We start from the raw sequence: 23,113 nt of genomic DNA, 5'->3' as shown, positions 1-23,113 counted from the left end.
GTTATCTGACACCCGATGACACACACACTCTTTGCGTCTCTTGTTTGGGCGAAGAGCACGCGCACGATGTCCTTGAAGGGGCGATCTGTGTGAACTGCGAGCATTTTTCTGTGAGAAAGCTCCGCTCTCGTTTGTCTCTCTTTTCGAGGAAAGAGGGACAGCCATCTGGATCCCGCGGCTCAGAACCCGACGTTGCCGAGGCACGGAGGAGAATGAGCTTGTGGGGATCACAGGTGGATCTCGCTGAGGAGTGTAGAGAGGGACATTCCCTTTCACACTCTCCGGCGGCGAACGAGAGTGAACTTCGGGAGGAAGATGCGTTATCATTAACCCATTCTGACACTGAAGTTAGTGCTCTGCTGGGTTCTACCCAGAAAGAGCAGGATATGTCTGAGTGTGGCGAAGAAGCTGAGGCTGAGCCTTCTCAATCCTCCTGCCCTGCGTATGAGGAGCTGTTAAAGGTTATGGATTGCGCCACGGCAAAATTAGACTTGCCAATGGAAGCGTGCCAGACAGGTAACATCACGAGGTCGCCTCGATGAGCGTTATTTGTCTGACCATAGCCCTCCAGCCCAAGTGAGCCTTCCATTCTTGCCTGACTTGCATGCAGAAGTCGAAAAGGAATGGAAGAGGCCGTTTTCCTCTCGCATCCACCGGTTTCAGCATACGAGCTATGCTAATATCGAGGGCATGCACGAAAACGGCTATGAGAGGATGCCCCCTGTAGAAGAGACGCTGGCTAGCTATCTCTCTGTGGGGGAAACGTCCTCTCTTAAATCTCCCTCTTTGCCATCTAAGCCCCTCCAGGATACATCCTGCTTAAATGGCAGGTCATACGCGGCAGCAGGTCAGGCTGTGGCTTCGTTGCACACGATGGCGGTGCTTCAGGCCTACCAGGCTGACCTGCTGAAGGACCTGGATACAGGCGAGGGCCTTTCACCTGACCAGGTAGCCGAGCTGCGCCGCACCACAGACCTCTCTCTCCGGGCTACCAAGCAGGCCGCCTCCGCCATGGGCAGGTCTATGGCGGCCATGGTGGTAATGGAGAGACATCTGTGGGTGAACCTGGCAGACATCGGGAGGGAAGAAAGGGGGTTTCTTCTCGATGCTCCGGTCTCGCCTTCTGAGCTTTTCGGTACCTCCATCGAGATGGTGGTTGAAAAGTTCAGGGAGGCAAGGGCGCGCTCAGCTGCCTTTAAATCCTTCATTCCACGAAGGTCCAGGTCCGAGCCCGAACAACAGGGGTCCTGGCCCATCTCGATCTGAGGATCGTAGACGGGCGCAGAAGGCTAGTGTCGCGGCTCGTGCTCCTCCCCCGCCTAAGGGCAGGGGCAAGAGGAACCGCGGGTCATGGAGAGGTAAGCAGGGTCTGAGGGACGTGATTCAGACGAAGCAGCGTCCTCGCCCGGATCAGAGCGATAGAAAGACCTAGTAGCTCCGAATGTTTTCAACCTCTGTTTTAACTTCTGTTTTTATCCTCCCCTGCCTAATTCCCCTGTAGCCACCAGCTCTCCACCTGATCGAGGTTAGGTGGACAGTCTCTCACATAACAGTCTCCTTTCCTGGACCTATGATGTTTTGGTTGGTTCTATGTTCATAGTAACCGCCTTACTGACGGTCCGGACCAGAAGGGGGCACCCCGCAATCGGGACTCCAGTACAGGAGGCTGGGTGAGTACGTAACCCTTGCTTTACCTGTTTATGGATGTTATGTTGCTGGTGGTTATATGTCTACTAACAAACTCTGTGAGTTTCCTTTACAGTGCTCTGGAAATAGCTAGGTGGCCAAGATCACAGGCTTTCGGTAGGCGGCCGCACCGCGTGGGTTCCGCCCCCCCAGGGCGCGACACCCACCGCGGAGTGAGACCCGCGCGTGGGAGGCAATCGCTCTGCGGTTGTACATCCCACACCCCCTCCCGAGGAGCCTGGCTGATCATCAGAATTGGCACAGCACTGCAGGGAATTCCATAGATGTCCGGCCAGGACACCCTGAGGGGCCGCCTGGCCGCTTGGCGCATCCGGGGAGGTGGTGGTTACGGAGTCCTCTGTATGTACTGCCTCAGGTGATGCTCCCCTCGCTTGAGGGTTGGAGCTCACCTCTCCCGTGCGATCCAGCGCCTCTGCGATGCTTGGGAACCTTTCTGTACACACGCTAAGCCTGTGTACTTTCTCAAAACCACATGGTGGTCAGTGTGCACGTGAACACTTTGCACACTGTCTGAAATCCACGTAAGTGGTAAGTGTGCACGTAAGACTTTGCGCACTTTCTGAAATCCACGTAAAGTGGTAAGTGTGCACGAAAGATTCTGCGCACTTTCTAAAATCCTGTACGGTAAGGATTACGCGCTCCGCTTCGTTCCCTTTCTTGAGATGATTAGCCCCGGTGTTCCTTGGGCTTCATCCAACCGGTGTGTACTTATTGTACACCTCAAGCCCCCTCGACATGGGGGGCTGTGTGGGCAATTCTCGCGGTAGTTTAGCAGCGCTCCCCTTTTCTGAAAGGGTCACCTATGAGCATGCTGCTCGGAGCCTGGAGTCCTGCTCTCTTGGGAGGCTGATTCTCGGTTCTTTCAGAGCGCTCCAGTACTACATACTGTTTTGAGACGCACTGTGAGAGCAGACATCCTGCTGAGGCAGGGGCTGAGGCTCGGGGAATGGCGCCTTCGCACCAAGGTGTTGCAGCAGAGTTGGAGAGGTTGGCCAGACTTGGGTGGATCGGTTTTGCGGCTCGAGAGAGCATCGCACTATCCCCTCTGGCTTCCTCTGACTCATCCAGCTCCATTGGGGGCTGGACGCCATGGTACAGGCGCGGCCGAGGCTTCATCTGTACGTTCCGTCCTCCAATTGCTCTGCTCCATCTACGAGCTGCTCTATCAAGAGCCCCTCCTTAGAACAGTATTTGTAAATCCATGTTATGGTAAGTGTGCATGTGAAGTCTTTGCACACTTTCTGAAATCCACACTGTGGTAAGTTCGCACGCTAGTACTCTGCGTTCTTTCTAAAATCCTATGTGGTAAGAGCTTCGCCCGGCTGCTTCGTGCCCTTTCTTGAGTCGGTTAAAGCCCCGTTCATCTTGGGCACAACTCCACCTAGGTATCCTCTGATACCTATCTAGAACAGGGCGCCGCTACTAGAGTACTGTTGGGACAGCTCTTTCAGCAAGTTTTTGCGAAAGCTAGCAGTAGCCCCTGTGTGACAGGCAAAGACTTGGTAGAGGAAAGTGCCAGGCTCTTAGCCGTATCCCTTTAAAGGAATCTTTTGTGATTCCAAGCCTTCAGCTCTACCCCGGGCCAGGGCCCTACAGGTAAGTTGGGTATGTAGCTTAGGCCTTTGGCCGTAAGGGATAATGTCATAGACAGCCGTCGAACCGTCCCAGGGGCGACTCCCGGTGAAGCGGGAGAGTTGGTACTTAGTGTTTGCCATGTTTCTGGTCTGCACTCCCCTCAGCATGGCGGCGTGGGTATACTGTTCCCCATAGTGTCCCCTCAGAGGACGCAGTTCGAAGTTCCCTTGACAGGGAACGTCTCAGGTTACGAATGTAACCATGGTTCCCTGAGAGGGAACGAGACACTGCGTCCTCTAGCTCCCTGCCATGCTTTGGACGCAATCTTCACGAAGAAGATAAGTGACAGGTCCTACAGGCGTGTATTTATAGTCGCGCTGGTAGTGACGTCAGAGGCTGTCGCCGGCCAACACGTTGGCATTTTTCAAAGTATGCTTCAGACACGGGTCACGACGAGGTGTTCCCCATAGTGTCCCCTCAGTGGACGCAGTAACCATGGTTACATTCGTAACCTGAGACGTTTTTGTTGCGCGTGCACACACACACACACACACACACACACATATATACATAAAGATTAAATGGGAAAGGAGATGATATATATTAAATATATATTAATATTTTAAATATTAATAAATATTAAATCTTTTCTGTAAACTGCCAATCAAAAAGTTATATTTTAATATTTTTTATTTTTAAAGATTATGCTCACCAAGGCTGCTTTATTTGATAAAAACTGAATATGTTTATATATACATATTTAATTAGTGCTGTCAAACGATTACTCACATCCAAAATAAGTTTTTGTTCACATAATATGTGTGTACCGTGTATATTTATTATGTATACAATATAAATACAAACACATGCATGTATATATTTAAGGAACAATATGTTGTTTATATAATAAATATATTTATATATAATATCAATTATATGAATATACATGTAAATACATGTAAATATATATAAAAAATACTTTTATTTTGGATTTCGGATGCGATTAATCATGATTAATCATTTGACAGCACTATATTTAATATGAATAAAGTTAATTTATTTCTGTGATGGCATCACACAATGATTATTTTTGAATGACCCTATTTTTGAAGCTTAGTTTCCAAATGTTCTGTGTGACCTATAGGGATGAGCTTTACATTAGTATATCAACTGGGTTCCATTAAAAGTCAACAGTGTCTGATCAATCAGGACTAAGGACTACATTTATAGCTCAAGCTTGTTCAAACCAGAGAAGGGTGACATATATCAGCACATGTTGCACATTTGAGGCATCACACATTAGGAGAGATGATCAGACACCTGCTTTTTCATGTTCAGTTCATTTGACTAATTGAGCAATGTGATGCTAAAACCTTCATCGGCTCTTATTATCTTTCATGTTTTATGCTAATAACCTTTGGACTGGAGGGTTCAGAATAGATCTATCAGGGCCATGATGAGAGACCCTCCTCTCTGTCTCTCTGTCTCTCTCTCTGTTTCTCTCTCTCTTTCTCTGTCTCTCTCTCTCTGTCTCTCACTCTCTCTCTGTGTTAGTGCTGTATGAGTCATAGCTGGACTACCGGGGCTAACACACACACCAGCACACAAGGGACACAAACACAGCCGTGCAGGAACAGATGATTGACAGCCGCATGCAGACAGTCCTCACAGGAGGTTTGCTTTCGCTTTTGACTTTCTCTTGCTGAACAGAAAAAAAGAAAAAAAAACTCAGTAAATCTACATTTAAACTGGACATAGCATGGATGTGCAGACACACTGTAATATTCACAAAGTTCACCCAGAACATTCATTTGCAAAAATAAGTCATTTGGTAATCATCAGAGTGATGTCACAACAATGAACACATTAGCACACAGTCACCCACATCTACACATCAACATCTGTCCATTATTTGGCAAACTTGCCCACCCTAATGAACAACAGTATGCAGATAATATTGTGATATTGTGTTTTTCATATACATATATATAGTGTTCCTGTAGCTCAATTGGTAGAGCACTGCTTATCAAGCGCAAGGTTGGGGGTTTGATTCCCCGGGAACACATGATATATAAAAATTGATAGCCTGAATGCACTGTAAGTCAAGTGTCTGCTAAATGCATATGTATATATGTGTATATATATATATATATATATATATATTAATATTAGTGGTGGGCATAGATTAATTTTTTTAATCTAGATTAATCTCACTCTGATCTTGAAATAAATCTAGATTAATCTAGATTAATCTAGATTAAAATGGCTCATTCGAATTCTGACGAAGGCATTCAGAAGATGAGTGTTACCCAAATACAATTGACAAACAGTAAGTCTTTGAGAAGGGGTTTATCAAGCTAGGTGGTGCATTAGAAAAGGGGCTCATCTCCTGTTTCCAAAATGCATCACAAACTGCTTGAAAAAGCTGTAAACTAATTCCACATTGCACAAGGTGCAAACAACCTTACGCCTGTTTTATGTGTTACATATTTTTTTACGCACCCATGTTAACGGATTCCAGTTGCGTTCCAGGAGCGTTGTGTCTGCAGCAGTGCAGCGATCATTTACATACTGAGTAGCGGACTGCAAACACGTCCTGTGTGAAAGCACATCGAGTCCGTGCTGCACAATACGTAACGCACACGGACTGCATACATACTGCAGAGGGAGTATGTGTGAAACAGGCGTGAGCAGGGCCGTAGCTGGGGCCATGAAGGTTGTACCAGTGGGCCCTGTTTGAAATTGTTTAATTTGTATGTTAGTTTATTTGTATTTATTTGTGCTATTTCCACAATGTTTAAGTTTTTAGGTGTCAAGGTACAGAAACCAAATAATTAAATGTAAAGTAGCACTGGATAGTCGTCAATGTAAAAATGAAATATACAATCAAACCTAAATTAATTCAGACACCTTCAACAATTCTCACATTATTAAAGTTTTGCTGTATATATCAAAAATGATATCTGGTGTCTGAATAATTTTTGGTTTGACTGTTAAAACTACAAAGTAATTCAGTCAAGAGCAGTGAGTGATTTTCATTTTCGTTTTCTTGGATTAACATTACAGCAGCCAGTAGCTAAATTAGGCGCGGTCACTTTAAGAGACGATGAACGCATCCAATATAATAAACATCCAATTTTTTTCCTCAACTGTTTACTTTCACTTAAGAAATAACTGACAGTTTTTTTGAGCATAATTTCCAAGGTGGATATATTGACATATTTTGTATGTATTTGTCGGCACAAGAGCAAAAATAAGCAAATTCAATGTTCAAGTGTTTTGAGACGCCTTTCTCTGCGTGAGCCCTGAACACCAGAACACTGCGAGTACTGAATTGGGCTCCTTCACATCTTTTTGTTTGTTCAAACTGCGATTTGTATTTGTTCGTTCAGGTGCAGGAGGGACTTCGAGGAGAACTTCGCAGAAGAGAGCTCGGTTCAGTGTCGCTGTCCATGATACGCGGCTCTCTCTCTCTTGCGCACCGAACACAGCGCGCGAGTAACCAGCTACTCTGTTCAGCTTTTCCGCGTCTTGTGTTTGGATGCTTTAATGTTTAAATCGACAAGCGGTAAGGCTTAAAAACATGTGAAAAAGATAAGCTTTCGTGACGATGCACAGCAGTGGCCCTGAGCATCTTTTTAGGCTGGCCTCAGCCATTGGGTTATATAAAATATCAAGGTGAAAGTCATCATAGCTCGCGTAGTATAGACCCAGCTACCAACCCAACTTTGAGAATAGATTAACGGCGATATTTTTTTTTATCGCCCGATAAGAGTCTCACGTTAATGCAGCACGTTAACGCCGATAACGGCCCACCACTAATATATATATATATATATATATATATATATATACATATATAGGTAGCATTTACCTTTGGTCCACAGCCCTGAGTTAAGTTTTATTTTTGGACTTTCACATTAAAATGTGGGAAACTCTGTTTCTATTTATCAAAATCATTTTAATTTTTTTTATTAAATTATTTTAATAATATTACACAATATTTCTGTTTCTACAGTACTTTTTAATAGTTTTTAAATTCAGCCTTGTTAAGCATGAGAGATTTCTTCCTAAAACGTTTTATTTAAATCATCTTCATCCACAAACGTTTGACCAGGACTATATATTTAATCTATATCAAGCTGGATTGCATAAATTAATATCACATCACATCATGCATTGTAGCTGATCATGTATCATATATAGTAACACATTTCATATCTTATCACAGATTATATAAAATATTATATTATATGGTAGAACATCATATAATATTATCATATAAACATTATATCATATTATCATATAATAAATGAATGGCTAAAATAAGGTAATTTGGTAAGTAACAGCCATATTAGTGACCACACAACCCATTTTTAGCTCATTTCCACTGGGTCAGGCAGTGCTGTTTGTCTATTAATCGATTTCAGTGCATGTCAACACAAATGTACACTGTTAGTGTACTGAGGTCACTTCTTCCCTTCAGAGATTACATTTGCCTGGAAAAAGTCAATGTTTATGTTTTGATAGGGAAATCATGTTTTACAAGCAAGGGTTTTACATGCGTCTGATAATCCCCCTTTGACTCACCACTTTGCGTGATTTCCCTTCGGCTAGTGGGGTCAGGGACTTGATGATTGTCCTCGCATGATTGAATGGAATCTCTGGGATCAGGAAGAAATGCACATCTGGGTCATGCACTTCCAGGGAAAAGAGTCTAAATCGTTTACACACATGTACAGAGATAAACAGAGACGTGATGAATCGAGGCAATATTAGTACGTTCTGAGTCTTCGGGTTATATGATATTCATCTCTGCACATTGCTTTGTCTCCTTCAGGGTGCTTGTCAAGTTAATATTTTGGTGCGGTTATGTTGTACAGAAGCAGAAATAGGGTCAAATGCAAAAGAAAAAGGCAAAAGAAGCCGGGTAGAGCTTTAAAAAGAGGACTAAGATGGCACTTTTTATAAAGAAAAAGGGTTTAAAAAAGAATACATTTATGCTCATAAACCTCTACACATTTGGGATTTCTTTTTTTTTGAGTTCTCCAAAAGACTTTTTAAAATAAATTTTCAAAATGTCTCAAAAAAAAAAAACTCCACAAGTGATGTATTTCATAATGCAGAACGAGAATTTATTTTATCAGAAATTGATATAAGTGAGAAAAATGGGTGTAACATACCAGAATGTATCCAGACCTGAATGCAAGTTTGCAGAAGGTGAAAATGTCCCGGGAATCAGGCCATGTTTATTTGAGCCTCCACCTGCTACGAACAGAGATAGAGCAAGTTTAAAAGCGAGTTTACTCTCTAGAGCATCCCCAAATAATAACACTTATTATCACTCAATCCTTTTTATTGTTTTAATTTTCATTACAGTAACCAACATTACATTACTGTTCATTCATATTATTACTCGGCTCTCTTGAATGCTTGATTCTGATTGGTCAGCCACAGCATTCAGTGATCAGATACTTGCAGATTGGAAAATTAAATGGTCATACATTCAAAAACACATAATACAATAAAATACTTCTTTGACATATACACATATTATTCACACAATAACAATACATTCTTCATAATTTATTAATTCTCCCTAATTCCTCTTTTTCATTTCTGAATGTTCCCTTTTTAAATAGCCTACCATTTATATACATTCAGAAAGCCTTCTACTTTTGTGTAAACTCACACAAAGACCAGTTATAAGTCAGGTAAATAACACAGCTTTTGACTTCTGGATTGCATCAGCTTCTGATGAACAGCTTCTTTCAAACACATTCAAATGCACTAATTCATGTTATTTCTTATTTATATGTAATGCAGGCATTCCCATAAGATTTTAAACGAAATATTTTAATAGGTAATAGTATCAACATCTGCATGTTCATGGTTCTCTGATGTTAGTTAATGGTCACATGGCATGCAGGTAAACAATAGAATATTTCATTTTGTAGTAAGTTTTATTTTGATCAATGTTATTTTAAAATAATTTTTATTTATTTTATTTATTAATTAATTAATTTAATTAATTATTAGCTGTTCATTATACTCATGAACCCCCAGTTTGGGAAACCTTGACTTAATGTTTAATGCAAACTCATGTTTGTTAATTACAACAAATTGAATATATTTTCTTACTCCTTGTATGAATATACCAATATGGTAAGATCATCCTTTTTAAATCAATGTGATAAACGAGTTAGGTCAAAAGTAATCTAAGAGTAATTAAAAAGTAGTCTGATTATTACCTACAATGTGTAATGTGATGGATTACTGTACTTTCTAAAATTTTTGTCATGTAATTTAGAATCACTAATGGACTACAATTTGTAAGTAATCTACACAGCTCTGGATACCTGGCTATTTTGGGTAACTAAAACAGACGGTGAGTAAAATGAACCTCAAAAACATCACAATAATCCAGCATTATTATGTGTTATGGACTCTTAATTTGTCCAGAAGCTGCGGTTTAAAGCTAAAATGCCTTTAATTAGTTTCTTAGAAACATGCATTAATTAGTTTCTTAGAAACATGCAGCTTTTTGCTTCGCAAGACATTAACTGATGGACTGGAGTTGTGTGAATTACTTGTGCATTATAGTTTCTATGAGCTGTTTGGACTCCCATTCTGATGGCATCCATTTACAGAGGATTTATTACCAAATTATTCCAAATCTAGGTGAACTAGCCAGAGTTAGTTTTAATTTCATCTTGACTTTCTCTCTGAAGTAGCACAGGTTGTCATGGAGACGCTGTGATTCTGCTGGTATTGATCAAAGCAGAACAAAATGCCCTCGCCCCATTAGTGCTTATTTACACAGCTAATGAGCACTTTTCCTCTTTTAACCTCAATAACACACCACATCTGCTCCAGTCTGGGCTTTTGTTCTCAGATTAATGCACCTGATACATCTCTTCAACAGCACTAGAGTTACGGACCACTTCTCGTGTCAGGAACTCTGTGAGAGGGCTCTAATTTTAAGATAATTACTTCTCACATTTGGTTTTGGTTCTGGCAGGTAATTGGACTGAGGTATCTGAGTTTGTGTCCTGCTGTTCTGGTTTCTAAAAAAAGACATTTTAGATAAAGAGTTCTCTCTTTCAGCGCCATCAAAAGCTGAACATCAAAACTCTCAAGGCTGGAGGAGGCTGGGTTTGAAGTATGTGAATTTCTTCCTTCTTATATAGCTGATGTATGGAAAGAGTTATTCAAACAGCAAATCTTCATTCAAAGACTTTTAAGCATATACACAAGAGGAACTAAAGAACTCTGTGTAAGGAACAGAAGTCCAGAATTAATGCATGCAGCTTTTTAAAGAACATCACAACTTCCTGATTTGTTCCCTTAAAGGAGTCACTTAAGTTCACTTCCTCCACAGTCCAAAAAGACCATCTACTGAAAATAAGGTTTAAAACATGGTGGAGCAGAAGAAGCCAAATTATTCCAGGTTTCTAGAAGGTTCTAGAAGCAGCAACAGTCAACAAAGGTGTACGGATGGATTTGCTGGTGGAAAGTCTGTTGAGCATATTTTTGTGGAAAGGAAACATAAGTGTTTATATAGATGGGAATCTACCATCTATATCAAAACTAAACCTTAATATGGAACCATCTGTGTTGGACTTGCACACTGTTCCTCCACATGCCAACTGGCTTTTATCACAAAAACAAAAGGGATTCATTGTCATCTCTGACGATGGGTATCTCTTGTACAGACAGTTTTTGATGTAGCTCTGATGCCGTTTAGTGTGGAACAGTTGGAGCCTCAGGACTGCAAACAGTCTTACAGCAGAGCATTGATCTTAAAAGCTCACGCTCCAAGCACTCGTGGGTAACTGGGGACACAGTCTTGTCATTTTGTACAATATGACATAAAATGACTGAACAGTAGTTCAGCATGCTATAGTGTGCATGTATATGTGAACGTTTGTGTCTCAAATAAAGAAAGACTGTTGGTTTGTTTGGGCTTGGGCTTTTCTGATGGCACAGTAAATGTGTTTTGTTGACATGTAGACTGCATGGTGATTTGACTTTAAGAGAGTACCAGCAGTTCATGGAGATGGAGTAAATATAGCAGAACTCTTTTAACTCTATTTCTGTTTGCTCTTAAAATGAAGTGACTGTGGAGTGGACTGTAGTCTATTTTTGTGTTATAGCACTCTCTGCTGCTCAGTCTGGAGAATTACTTTATTTCCAGGACAAGAGAAGGGAAATGCTCCACTAGAAAAGGTCATGTTTTTTTTTTGTGTGTGTTTTTGTTTGTTGTTTTGCAGATGGTAATACAATGGGTTTTTAAATTGTTTCATGGCAATACCATTGTTTTCTATGTGTACAATATTAGTACTATAGTATTATTTGAAGAGCCTTGCCTTACTATTGAAATACCATACCATGTAACATGTGCAGTATATATTAAATCAGTACCATGGTAATACAATCTACTGCCAAACCTGTACCCTGGTGTCTCCACAGTACTGTTGTGTGGAGATCAAACCAGCAGATGGTGCTGTGACATTATATCATCAACCAGGATGCATTACATGACTGAAAAAAATCACCAAATTAGAAAAAATAAAATGTGTCATAAAATTTTGCTAAAACATGGAAAAATTTAAAATATTACATTTTACATATTACACAGCATGTAATTACATATATTTTTTATTCTCCTTGCAGTCTTTCGTGACATCACATAAAACATTTTAAAACAACCACACAACCATTTTATCTGTCAGGAAAAAAATATATATATTTGTCAGATTGCTTAAAAAATAATAGCACAGAGTTATAATACACAACTTCTCGCAACTGGGCAAGTTACACACTGAAGTTTACTAACCACGGGTTTATTGAAGTGTGAATGAATATAATGAAAATAAATCATAAATACAATGGGAATTTATTTAGATGCAAAATATGGTTTGAAATAGGCTTAAATCTCTCTCACACTCAGGTCTGTCTCTGTATAAATGACAGGATTGTGTCTCTGAATGGCACATGGCCATCACCATATGTTACCGGCCCATCCTATCAGCCAGACTCTCTGTAGCATGAAAAGCCTGCTTTCCCTGGGGCACCTGTATCCTCCTCACGCTCTACTGTCAGACGCAGTTCAATGTCTCTCACAACTGATAAATTACACACAGTCTGTGTGTGATCAAAACCATGCAGCATACACTGAGTAGATTACTGGGTCACTGTACTGATGTGATAAAAGCTTGATTGAATTGCTCAAATGTGCTCTACAAAGGAATTATTATTATTATTATTTTTATTATTATTGTTCTTGTTGTTGTTATCACACACACACACATAAAATCAATAAAAATTCTATATAATTAAAAAAAATGTAAGTATGTGAAAACCTACCCCAATGTGACATATGGTTAAATTTAGGTAAAAATCTACGCTGTAAAAATAATAATAATAATAATAATAATAATTGCACACATATTGCAAACCGAAGTTGCTGGAGTATGTTTTACAAAATGAACGTATGTGAAAACCTACCCCAATTATTATATAAAATATTTTTTATATTTAATATGTAAAAAAAAAAAAATTATATATATATATATATGTTTCAATGTTGCATTTAATTACTTGATTTATATTTTACAAAAAAATATTTGTAAAATATATATATTGTATTTGTTTCAGAAATTCATATTTATAACAATGTTACTTGCTGTTTCATTCTAATTAAATTTACTAACAGTAAAAACCACCATATTTTTTGTATGCCACCATTATACACACACACACACAATTCTTTTGTGACCAACATTTTTCTCAGCATTTAATAAAAATATAGTTTTTGTCAAAGCACAAGCCCATTGAGTTCCATTCCTCATGTGATTCCCTTCAGTCAGTATTCTCCGCTTATAATAGTTCTGTCATCACTGTCATCAGATGCTAACCCTAGATCTGTGCCAGAGCGCAGTGACAGTAAGGAAGCCTACAGTCCAAAGCGCTCCTGGGCACTGAAGCATGAAAGGGGGGAAGGGGGCGTGAATACGTGTGAGTGAGAGATTTGAAGACAGACAGAGAGAGAAGACAGAGTGATTGAAGAAGACAGGCAGAGAAAGAGTGGGAAAACAGAGCGGGTGGCCCGTGTCTGTTTCTCCGTGGACAGCTTGGCATCCCCGCGGGGGAAGACCGCTGCAGCCTGCCTGTGATCAGTCCTGGCAGCTGCTCGGCCAAATGGGATTGTCCTGCAGATTAAAGGTCTGTGTTGGGGCAAAGATGAGGGGAGGGGTCTGGAAGGGAGGAGAGGGGCTCTGGGCCGGGCAGGGCTGTGTAAAAACCCGCCGGTAACTCTAGTGGGGCTTGTTAGGGCTCTGGCAGAGCAGGCTTGTTGAGACAGACTCGAGAGATCTAAATGCGTTCTCTCCTAGTCTCTATTAAAATATTCATCATTGGAGTAGAGTTATTCCAGTCATGCCAGACAGAAAACCCTGGAGACTGACTGCCAACATGAAGAGCTATGCTTTTTATACCATAATTGGCTGACGAAAAATAGATCTTGTTGGTACAGAGCAGAGAAACGGATGATGGTGCAACCATTGTAGATAATTACTACAGGCCACAATTAAATGATTACACATAATTACTATAATGGTGCAAATTTGTACATCATTCAGACATGTTCATACCTATAAGCATAGTTTAATCTCTTATCTCAGCTCAAGGCTATTCTTTGCTATTATTTTTTATTTCTCTTTTTTATTTTTTTTTCCAGCGGCACAGATCACTGTGGACCAATTACAAGTCTAGAGGACAATATAAGAGACAGCAGCTTCCAGGTCTGCACAAGGATGCTTGTATCTCCCTGTAGCTTTAAAAAACAGATTCAGTTTCTGTGCATGGAAATAGTCTAGACTAATCCTTAATGTGATTAGCAAGATCATATTAAAATACTATTACTCTACATATAGTAAATGTAGTAAATCAGTTATTCACCTAAAACAGGCAATTTCTGCGCTTATTCTTGTTTGGGCGATTAACCTTCATGTTAGGCATGCTTGAACTGCATTAGAGCAGCTATGGTTTAAATTATGACGTTTATGATTTTTTATGCTCCAATTATACAGACAGCTGTTGTGCTGCATAGCAATGTTTTGTTCCATAAGCAGTTTCCTAGCAACCGGTATGATAGTAAAGGATTGAACAGCTATGCTTTTCTTCCTTTCAATTGCAACAACTGGCAATGGCTGTGAAATGCTGTGTTTTCTGTATTCATATACTGGGATAATGGGATTTACAGTAATGCATTCCCTTGGAAATGAGTGTTAATGTGTGCTTGGGTTACTGGGGCACAAACACACAATATTTGCACGTGTCTTTTGAGATCAGCATACATACTTGTTTGTATTTACTTTCTTCCTTCCTCTCTTTTACTTTGGTTCCTGTTGTTGTATATTCCAATTTGTATATATATAAATTACATTAAATATAAATATTAAGCAGCACATTGATAATAATAAGATTTGTTTTTGAGCAGCAAATCTGTAATTAGAATGATTTATGAAGGAACCTATGACACGAAAGACTGTATCCAAGAACTGCTAGTTTGAATGAATCAGTTGAGTAAATGAGTCACTGATTCACTCACTTATCGCCACCTTAAGGAAAGAGAAAAAAAATCACTGAAAAATCTTTCTCTTTTGTCTATTTAATAAAAAATCTGCATATACGTAAATGTTGTTGTGCCTGTCTTGTAAATGCTCTACCCAGCATGCAAGTCTTTGTGTCAGTGTATTACTCTCAATGCTGGAGTGAGCTACTCAATCTTTTAATTGGAATGACTTCACATGTAAACTGGCCTGACAAAGGCCTTTGCCTCTGGGCTGGGTTTAAAACGTTCAGACCGAACTATGCATCCATCTGGATGTCTCTCCCAACCCCCTCTTTTTCCTCCCGCTCTGTCTCTTTCACTCTCTTTTCATTCACTTCCCATGATGATCTTATTTTCTTTGTTTATAACATTTGTCACCTCTGCTTATGCTGATAAATGTTACAGCTGGTTTATAATTATTATGCTCATAAATACAGAGAGCACATATTAGACGTAAAGGTCTTGTGGAGTCAGTTACTATTATATTGATCTCAGTCAGTATTGGTTAGTCCTACAAGCACCTTTAACAGATGGATCCATTAAAGGGATAGTTCACCCAAAAAAGAAAAATTCAGTCATTAATTACTCACCCTCATGTCGTTCCAAACCCGTAAGTCCTTCAATCATCTTCCGAACATAAATTAAGATATTTTCGATGAAATCCGAGAGTTTTCTGACCCTGCATAGACAGAAACACAACTGACACGTTTAAGGCCCAGAAAGATATTAAGGACATTGTTAGAATAGTCGGTGTGACATCAATGGTTCAACCTTAATTGTATGCGCAAAGAAAAAAAAACACCTTTATTCAACATTTTCTTCTCTTCCGTTTCAGTCTTCGACGCACGTTCACAAGAGTATCAGAAGACGTGTGTTTTCTTTGAGCACAAAATTAATTCTCATAGATTCATAAAATGAAGGTTGAACCACTGATCTCACATGAACTATTTTATCAATGTCCTTACTATCTTTCTGACACTACTTTTATCTGTGGAGCTGCTTCTAGCTGAATTAAACTTGTTTCATAATGAACTCTACACAATTATTGAACTGAGCTAAGTCAACACTGAACTGACTTGAGCTTGATAATGACATCATGGTGTTTTTAGAGCTGCTTTATAGCTCTTTTACATCATTGATTCTGTTACCGTCCTGTTTAATATGGTGAAGCCACTTCAAAACCATCTGTATTGTATAAAATGGTATAAAATAAATGTGACTTGACTTCTTGACTTGACTTTTTTTAACCGAAAAGGCCAGATTTAGTGCTACTCGTTGATTTTAATACACTAATCAAGAGCCCCAAAATAATCTTAAAATAATTTCTGCAGGCTGCACGATTGAGGAATAAGGATCAATAGCGAAGTATTGATTAACCATTGTGAAATTACTATGACTCTTCTCTGTTACAAATTCAGTGATTGGTCTGTAGCGCTGCAGGCATTCAAGGACCCACATCCTCAGGCCAACACAATTACTGCACATCAGTACGAGCAATTGGCCATGAAGATATCACAGCATTGCAATTATTATTATCTTCATGTTTGTGTTGTAGCCGTGATGCACACCATTGCATGGGTTAAGCTGCAAGAGAAAGCCCCAGGCCTTGAGTGCTTTAAATAGTTGTACATACTGTACATCTCTGTGAGACCAAAGGTTTTCCAGAGGCACAGAAAGTTCATTTACACATTTATTGATTTTATCATATCTGATACTACTGTTTTAACTGTGACATGCGATTCAGGAAGCAAAGACCAAAACTGACATTATTTATAAATGTGGGGTGGAAGAGAGTCTCAGGTGGCCTTGAAGAGACTGCATAGGCAGGTTATACTACAGCTTTTCTTAAAGGAATATTCACCCAAAACTGCTGATTTTGTTATCATTTACTCACTTTCATGTTATTTTGAAGCTAACATTCTATTTAACATGAGAGCAGGCGCTGCCATTTGTAACTTGAATGTGCAAGGCTTCTGATGTCTTACGTATCCAGTTATTTTACCTGTACAAAAAACGAAATGTTATGCCGCATGATATTGCAAACTTATATTTCTTATTATGTTATTTATTTTAATGTATTGTCATAATTACAAACATTCTTATACATAGTAGAAACTGTTCTAGTTCTACCATAGCAACTAATGAATTGGAAGTCCATCACATTAACTAAAAACAGCTCACTTCCATGTTGCAAAATAAAGTGGATATGCTTTAATATTTTTTAAAGTAATTTTTACAATTTTCCATATACAATAACAGTTAGTGGCCACGTCTGTCAGGATCCAAAAGGGATAAACATAGAGTAAAATTATTTTATTGAAAAGTTGTCCATACCAATGTGAATTGCAAGTTTAAAAAAAAAAGCATTATAGTTTTTTGTGACGAAAAAATTCAATATCAGTAAGTTTATAAATATGACAACATGTTCCTTTCATAAACCTATCATATGTTATGTCATATTACTTGAAATATAGTTAGTGAGTCACTTATCTCACATGAGAGATTAATATTGTTAACTAAAAGTCAAATTTAAACCATTAAAAAGTCATTACTTGAAATAAAATTAAAATAAACTGAAATATCCAATAAAATAAAATAAAATAATTTTTTTAGCTTGTTTTTCATTTTAGTTTTTTCATTTCAAGTAAACTTAATAAAACATATATAATATATATATTTATTTGTCATTTTTGTTTGGGCAGTAACCCAACCTCTGGGTCAAAACAATCCAGTAACTGGGTTTGTCCATATTTTACCCAGCACTGGGCTGTATGTTTGTATGTTTGTGTGTGTGTGTGTGTGTGTGTGTGTGTGTGTGTATATATATATATATATATAACAAACTCTACAATAACAAAATAACTACAACTGCAATTACATTTAAGATTTTTTTAATTTAAAAATTTTAAAATAAAAGCTGATTCAAAATGTAAATAAAACTATAACAGTATCTCAATACTAAAACAACACTGATATTTACTACATTTATTTAGTATTTTGTCCTTTTTAGAGCTTGACAGACATGGTCAGCTTTATGAAGATGTGCCACATAAAAAACAGCATAAAGGTTTGCAACAAAGGGGGTGAGTAAATAATAAAATATAATGACACAATCATTTTTAGCAGCATTGTTTCTTTAAGTCTTAAAAAAGTAAGTGCTTTGGGGGGAAAAAGAAAGTCAGAACTGCAAGACTTTAATTAAAGCACCACCATTGATCTTATTAAAGCAGACCGTTGATGCTGTTGGCAGTGTGTAGCTCTCACTCTAATTATACTGTAAAACAGTCTGTCCCACTCGACTGTCTCCCTCTTTTTTTATTAATGCATCTTTGCATCTCTGTCTTTCCCTTCCCTCCATATCTCTCACCCCTTCACTCCCTCTGACTGACAGATAGCGGCTCTCCCTGTTGATCTTTAAAAGATGCCAACTGGAATTTGTCATCGTCCTGGTCCTCCCTCTTCCCTGACAGAAAATCATTGATTTTCGTCACCCTGTTGGAATAATGATATGGATTGTTGTCAGGGGAGAGGAACAGCATGCGGGGTTTGGGCTTAGATGCTTCGGATATGTTCAGTGAGGTGGAAAGGTTTGAAAATCACATGAAGACAGGTGCAATGCAATATGCCTGATTACAGCTGGTCCAGACATGCTGCACACATGCACTCTAAAGGAAACTAATGGGTCATTAAGTGGAAAATGGCATGTGATGATGGACTATATTTATGAAATTGTCTGAAAGGATAGACTGATTTTATCTGCAAATTGGCTCTAGGAATTAAATGCCTGATGCATTTAGGATCCTTGGCACATTTGATATGCCTATGTTTTGGTTTTGAATTTCAAAGCAGATTTGTTTAAGACTGGCATCAGGTAGATTGCAGTGGAAAATATGCTTAAAGACAGAATGAAAGTAGCAGGGGAAAGTCCCTGCAGAGTTTCATATTAAAATCAGCATGTAAATCAAATCTATCCAAAATGAACGAGCCAGCGGCTAGACTCAAATCGAATTAATCATCGTCTGGTCTGCGCACTTAAGGAGTATGAGACCCTAAAGGGATCTTACTAGAATCCAGTGTGACAGATTTGCAAATCCTCTGCACACGTATCACTTATCCAAATCAAGAGGCTTGTTCACATTTCAAAATGAACTAGATTGGTATTTCCTCAAGGAAATATCAGTTACTGAAGAATAGTGTTAAAAGTAACTGTTGAAAGCAAGGGAGAGCGAGAATAATAGTAAAATGCATGTATATGCTGTCAATATATATGGATTTCTATTTTTATAACATCAAATTTTTTACTTTAAATGCAGTGCACAGGCCTGTTTTAAATTCTGTAACTGCTCACCTTTACTTCTACATTCTGTTCTGTTTTTAAATATCTTTTCCCCACCACAGGCTCATTTTAATGTTTCCTGCTGTGACAAATAATTTATTAAACTACAAATATTCCATGTATTTTCTCGATTAAAATGAGTCATTAAACTTGTGCATGCATAATAATACCAGTAAAAGAATCAGCAAAACGCTGTTTAAAACAGTTTTAGATGGAGTATAGCTAGTCACATCACAGATTTTCAAGAATCCAAGACTCGATACATCGTTTAAGGAAATTTATGTTGTTTTAGAAAATTCTGTAGTCGTTTTAAGAGACAGAAACGGCTCAGATTCAGCGTGCGCAACGCAGGCCTAACGTTTTCGCAGATAGCAGCCTGGTGTCATTAGCTAACAGTTGTCCTTTAGACGTTTTAAACAAAACTATGCGTAATTTATATATTTAAGTTGTTAAAACGCTTTTCTGAAATATTTTACACGTAAATCTATAATAAAATGATAAATCTTGGCATTACGTTTGTCATCCATGCTCAATGTATTTATATGCGCATGCGCAGTCTGCTCTCGCGCGTCATGTTGTTTGTAAAAACTGTTAATTAACTGAATTAACTGAATAAAACACACAAGGGAAACTTAATTCATGATGCATTTCCGGTTTAGTAGCTATTAAAAAAAGAAAAGAAAAAAAATCTTCCACCTACGTTTGACATGACACTATCGTAAAATTGCCGTTATCGTGATTAGGTAATTTGTTCGCTGTCATTCGTATTGGCACGTGCAGAGATTTCAGCACTGGACAGCGCCTGTGTGAATGGGCAGAACTTCCTAAGAAAGTAAATCACAGACTGTGTGTGTGTGTGTGAGAGAGAGAGAGAGAGACGTGGATGGATCTAGCGCTTGACGCATAACCCCGCCTCCTCGGCTCAGAAGGTGGAAATCCTGCCCTAGTTTAACACATTCAGTGCACTTCGTTTACCAGGGTACCAGAGTACCTTACACCTCTGCGCACTCGTTCTACATTCAGCCTTTCAAGACAGGAGATCTTCTAAACGAATTCGCTGGTGCACCTGTTTAAGAAGTGCTTCTCAAGTATGAATTGCTGAGGGATTTGTCTTGCCAGTCGAGCACCAGCTGTATCACCGCGGGCATCAGATCATTCGTCACGTTCACGAGAGAGGCGACAGACACCGCGATGGATCCGCAAACCGCCTGCTGATGTTCAGGGTCCACGATGGATTCCTGCGTGTCTACTTCAACAATCCCATATAACGGAATCATAAATGGAGGAGGAGAGTGACAGCCGCAAAATTAACAACAGCTTCCTTCGGGACCACAACTATGCAACCGAAGGTATTTGGAAAATCGAGTTGAATTCTATTCTTACTTATATTAATGACGGTGGGGGGTGGGGCTGCTCTTCAGGACCCCTCCTGTTTGCGAATGTGCATTGGGCGTTAGTGCTTGTTGGTGCATTGAGGATTCTCAGACTTGGTGATCTGAAGTCTCACATTCATGCAGTGTGCATTGGGTCAAAGGCATCATGTGAGGTGCATTGTGCTTAGATCACAAGCTTTTGCAAGACACCTTGTTAAAAGATGATTGTCATGTTTTTATAGGCTTAGGACTATTTATAGATCTTGCATTAGCTTAAGCTCAGGTTTTAGGTGTTACTATGGGGCCGTGGCCATTGAGGTATTACGTGTACAATGAGTCAGGATATCACTGGAATAACAGAACTGCAGACATTTTTTTTTTTTTGTGAGTGATTATGAAAATGAAATTCAAAACACTAAAGTTCAACAATGTCAGCATTAAAATAATAATAAAAAGCTCTTAATATAAGACAAATAATCCTAAATCATAATTAATATGTCTAAAAATTCCATACACTAGAAAATATGATCAATAATTCATGTTAACACTGTTTTTCCATTACTTTCCATTATTTTATATAATAAAATAAAAATGTTTTCTGTTATACAAGATTAAACCCAGTTTTTAAAATCAATTTAATATAATTTATTGAAATTACTTGTATGTACAAATTGATTATACTTTGATTTCAATACTTTAAATCTAATTTGATTATATTTCAAGACAGTCACTGTGCTGAAGGTTTAAAGTGGAAGTAGGTGATTTGTTTTTAACAATGTTTGGGTTTACATTTGATGTTGCTTTTAAGCAAGTAAATATAATTCAAAATTCGAATCGTGGTGCTGTTCAGCGTCTGTCATTTCCCAGTATTTGAAGGAGGTCATCATCAGTTCTTGTTAGGTTCCCAACTACTAATAACACTAAGTAACAGTAACACTGTAAAATCAATGAAATCAGCAACAGAGGAAGTTCAGCTAACCGACACTTAAAGGTGTTATCTTTCACAGCGCACTGGAAGTTATTCATACTCAGAAGTTTTCATAAAGGAGTTTGTACAAGCAATGACTTTTCCAACCACGTTTAAAATGCAGGTGCAGTTACCCATGATAAAGCCTGCCACATTTTATGCAAATACACTCCAGCGCAGGTTTCAGGTGAACAATCTCCTGTCATGTTTAGAGTGTAGATCACTGGAAAAAGCAATCTTTCTGGCCGGTGATTAATGGCTGAGGTTTTGCAAGACAGATATAATGAGCACTGAGCATAATCAATCTGTAGCCATTGGACTCAAATGCCTCCTTGGTTTATGACCTGTCTTATGCCCACCCCAGCTTCTCTCTAAATCAAACAGTAGCAGTGAGGCTCTTGCTCTCTCTCTCTCTCTCTCTCTCTCTCACACACACACACACACACACACACACACACACACACACACACACACACACACACACACACAACCATAAGCTGCAAAGCATCTTTCACTGGCATATCTGGCCCTCAATGTCTCTCGGCTAAGCATAATGATGATGCACATAATGGGCCCTATTTTAATGATCTAAATGCAAAGTGTAAAGCGCATGGCGCAGGTGCACTCAGGGCGTGTCCAAATCCACTTTTGCTATTTTAACGACGGAAAAAAGGTTGGTGTGCCCGGGCACATGGTCTAAACGGGTTGTCCCTATTCTCTTAATGAGTAATGGGCGTTTTTTGGGCGTAACTTGCAATAAACCAATCAGAGTCTCATCTTCCATTCCCTTTAAGAGCCAGTTGTGCTCGTGCCATGACGGATTTGCTATTTACACGGCATAATTTGGCAAGCGCAAAGACAGAATGACTATCCATTATGACATGTATGCATTTATATATATATATTTGGCATGTTTGTGTGCTGCTGTGCATCCCTGTGTTTAATAAGCAGCATGTACGCGCATTGTGGACCCACCTATACTAACACGATCTTTAAATAACAAAAGAAAAACATTGCGCCAGATTTTAGACCAGGTTTTAGTTGGTCTATGGCGCAGTCTATTTTCAGCTCCTTAAAATAGCAATGTGCCAGCAATGCGCCTGAACACACCTCTTTTTTAGACTAGCATGCCCATGGGCGCACAAATGAGCGCAAATGCATTTGCTAATTAAACGACATGGCGCTGGACGGGAAAATGCGAACTAGCAAACCCACTTGCACTGCGCCTTGCGTCGCATTGCGCCGGGTGTATTATAGGGCCCATAGTGTGGCTGATTGCATTCTGCTTGCATTCAAATTGGTACCTGCAATCATAAGCAGTTTATGTTAATCATAAGCAATTTGTCATTTGTCTCACACAATATGCATGTATTAGGTTTTAAAATGCTGTCTCAAAGCATGCATTGCAGAAATTACTAGGCAATGAATATATGTTCTCTTTGCAGTATAGTGACATGTGGCTTCAGTGCCGTTCTCAGATGTGTTGCTGCTTGTTTGAGGAAAGAGTTATTTGATGAATTTAATATCTGTTCCAACTA

General features: G+C 39.1%; 1 protein-coding gene across 2 annotated transcripts in view; it reads left to right on the top strand.

The window, feature by feature from the left end:
- Positions 1 to 23,113, top strand: part of LOC132109772 (serine/threonine-protein phosphatase 2A 55 kDa regulatory subunit B beta isoform-like) — a 60,186-nt gene that overhangs the window by 6,430 nt on the left and 30,643 nt on the right. The window contains exon 1 of one of the 2 annotated variants that reach the window (XM_059516109.1): positions 20,114 to 20,584. The exons of the other annotated variant lie outside the window; for it this stretch is intronic. Coding sequence (XP_059372092.1) covers positions 20,515 to 20,584 — 70 coding nt within the window. The 5' untranslated portion in view covers positions 20,114 to 20,514. Of the gene's footprint in view, positions 1 to 20,113; positions 20,585 to 23,113 lie in introns of those variants that run through there. 2 annotated transcript variants of the gene reach the window in all.

The sequence above is a fragment of the Carassius carassius genome, chromosome 29 (assembly GCF_963082965.1).
Source record: "Carassius carassius chromosome 29, fCarCar2.1, whole genome shotgun sequence".
NCBI classification, from domain to species: Eukaryota; Metazoa; Chordata; class Actinopteri; order Cypriniformes; family Cyprinidae; genus Carassius; species Carassius carassius.
The sequence above is the reverse complement of the archived record's forward strand: the minus strand, read 5'-3'. Positions and strand labels throughout refer to the sequence as shown.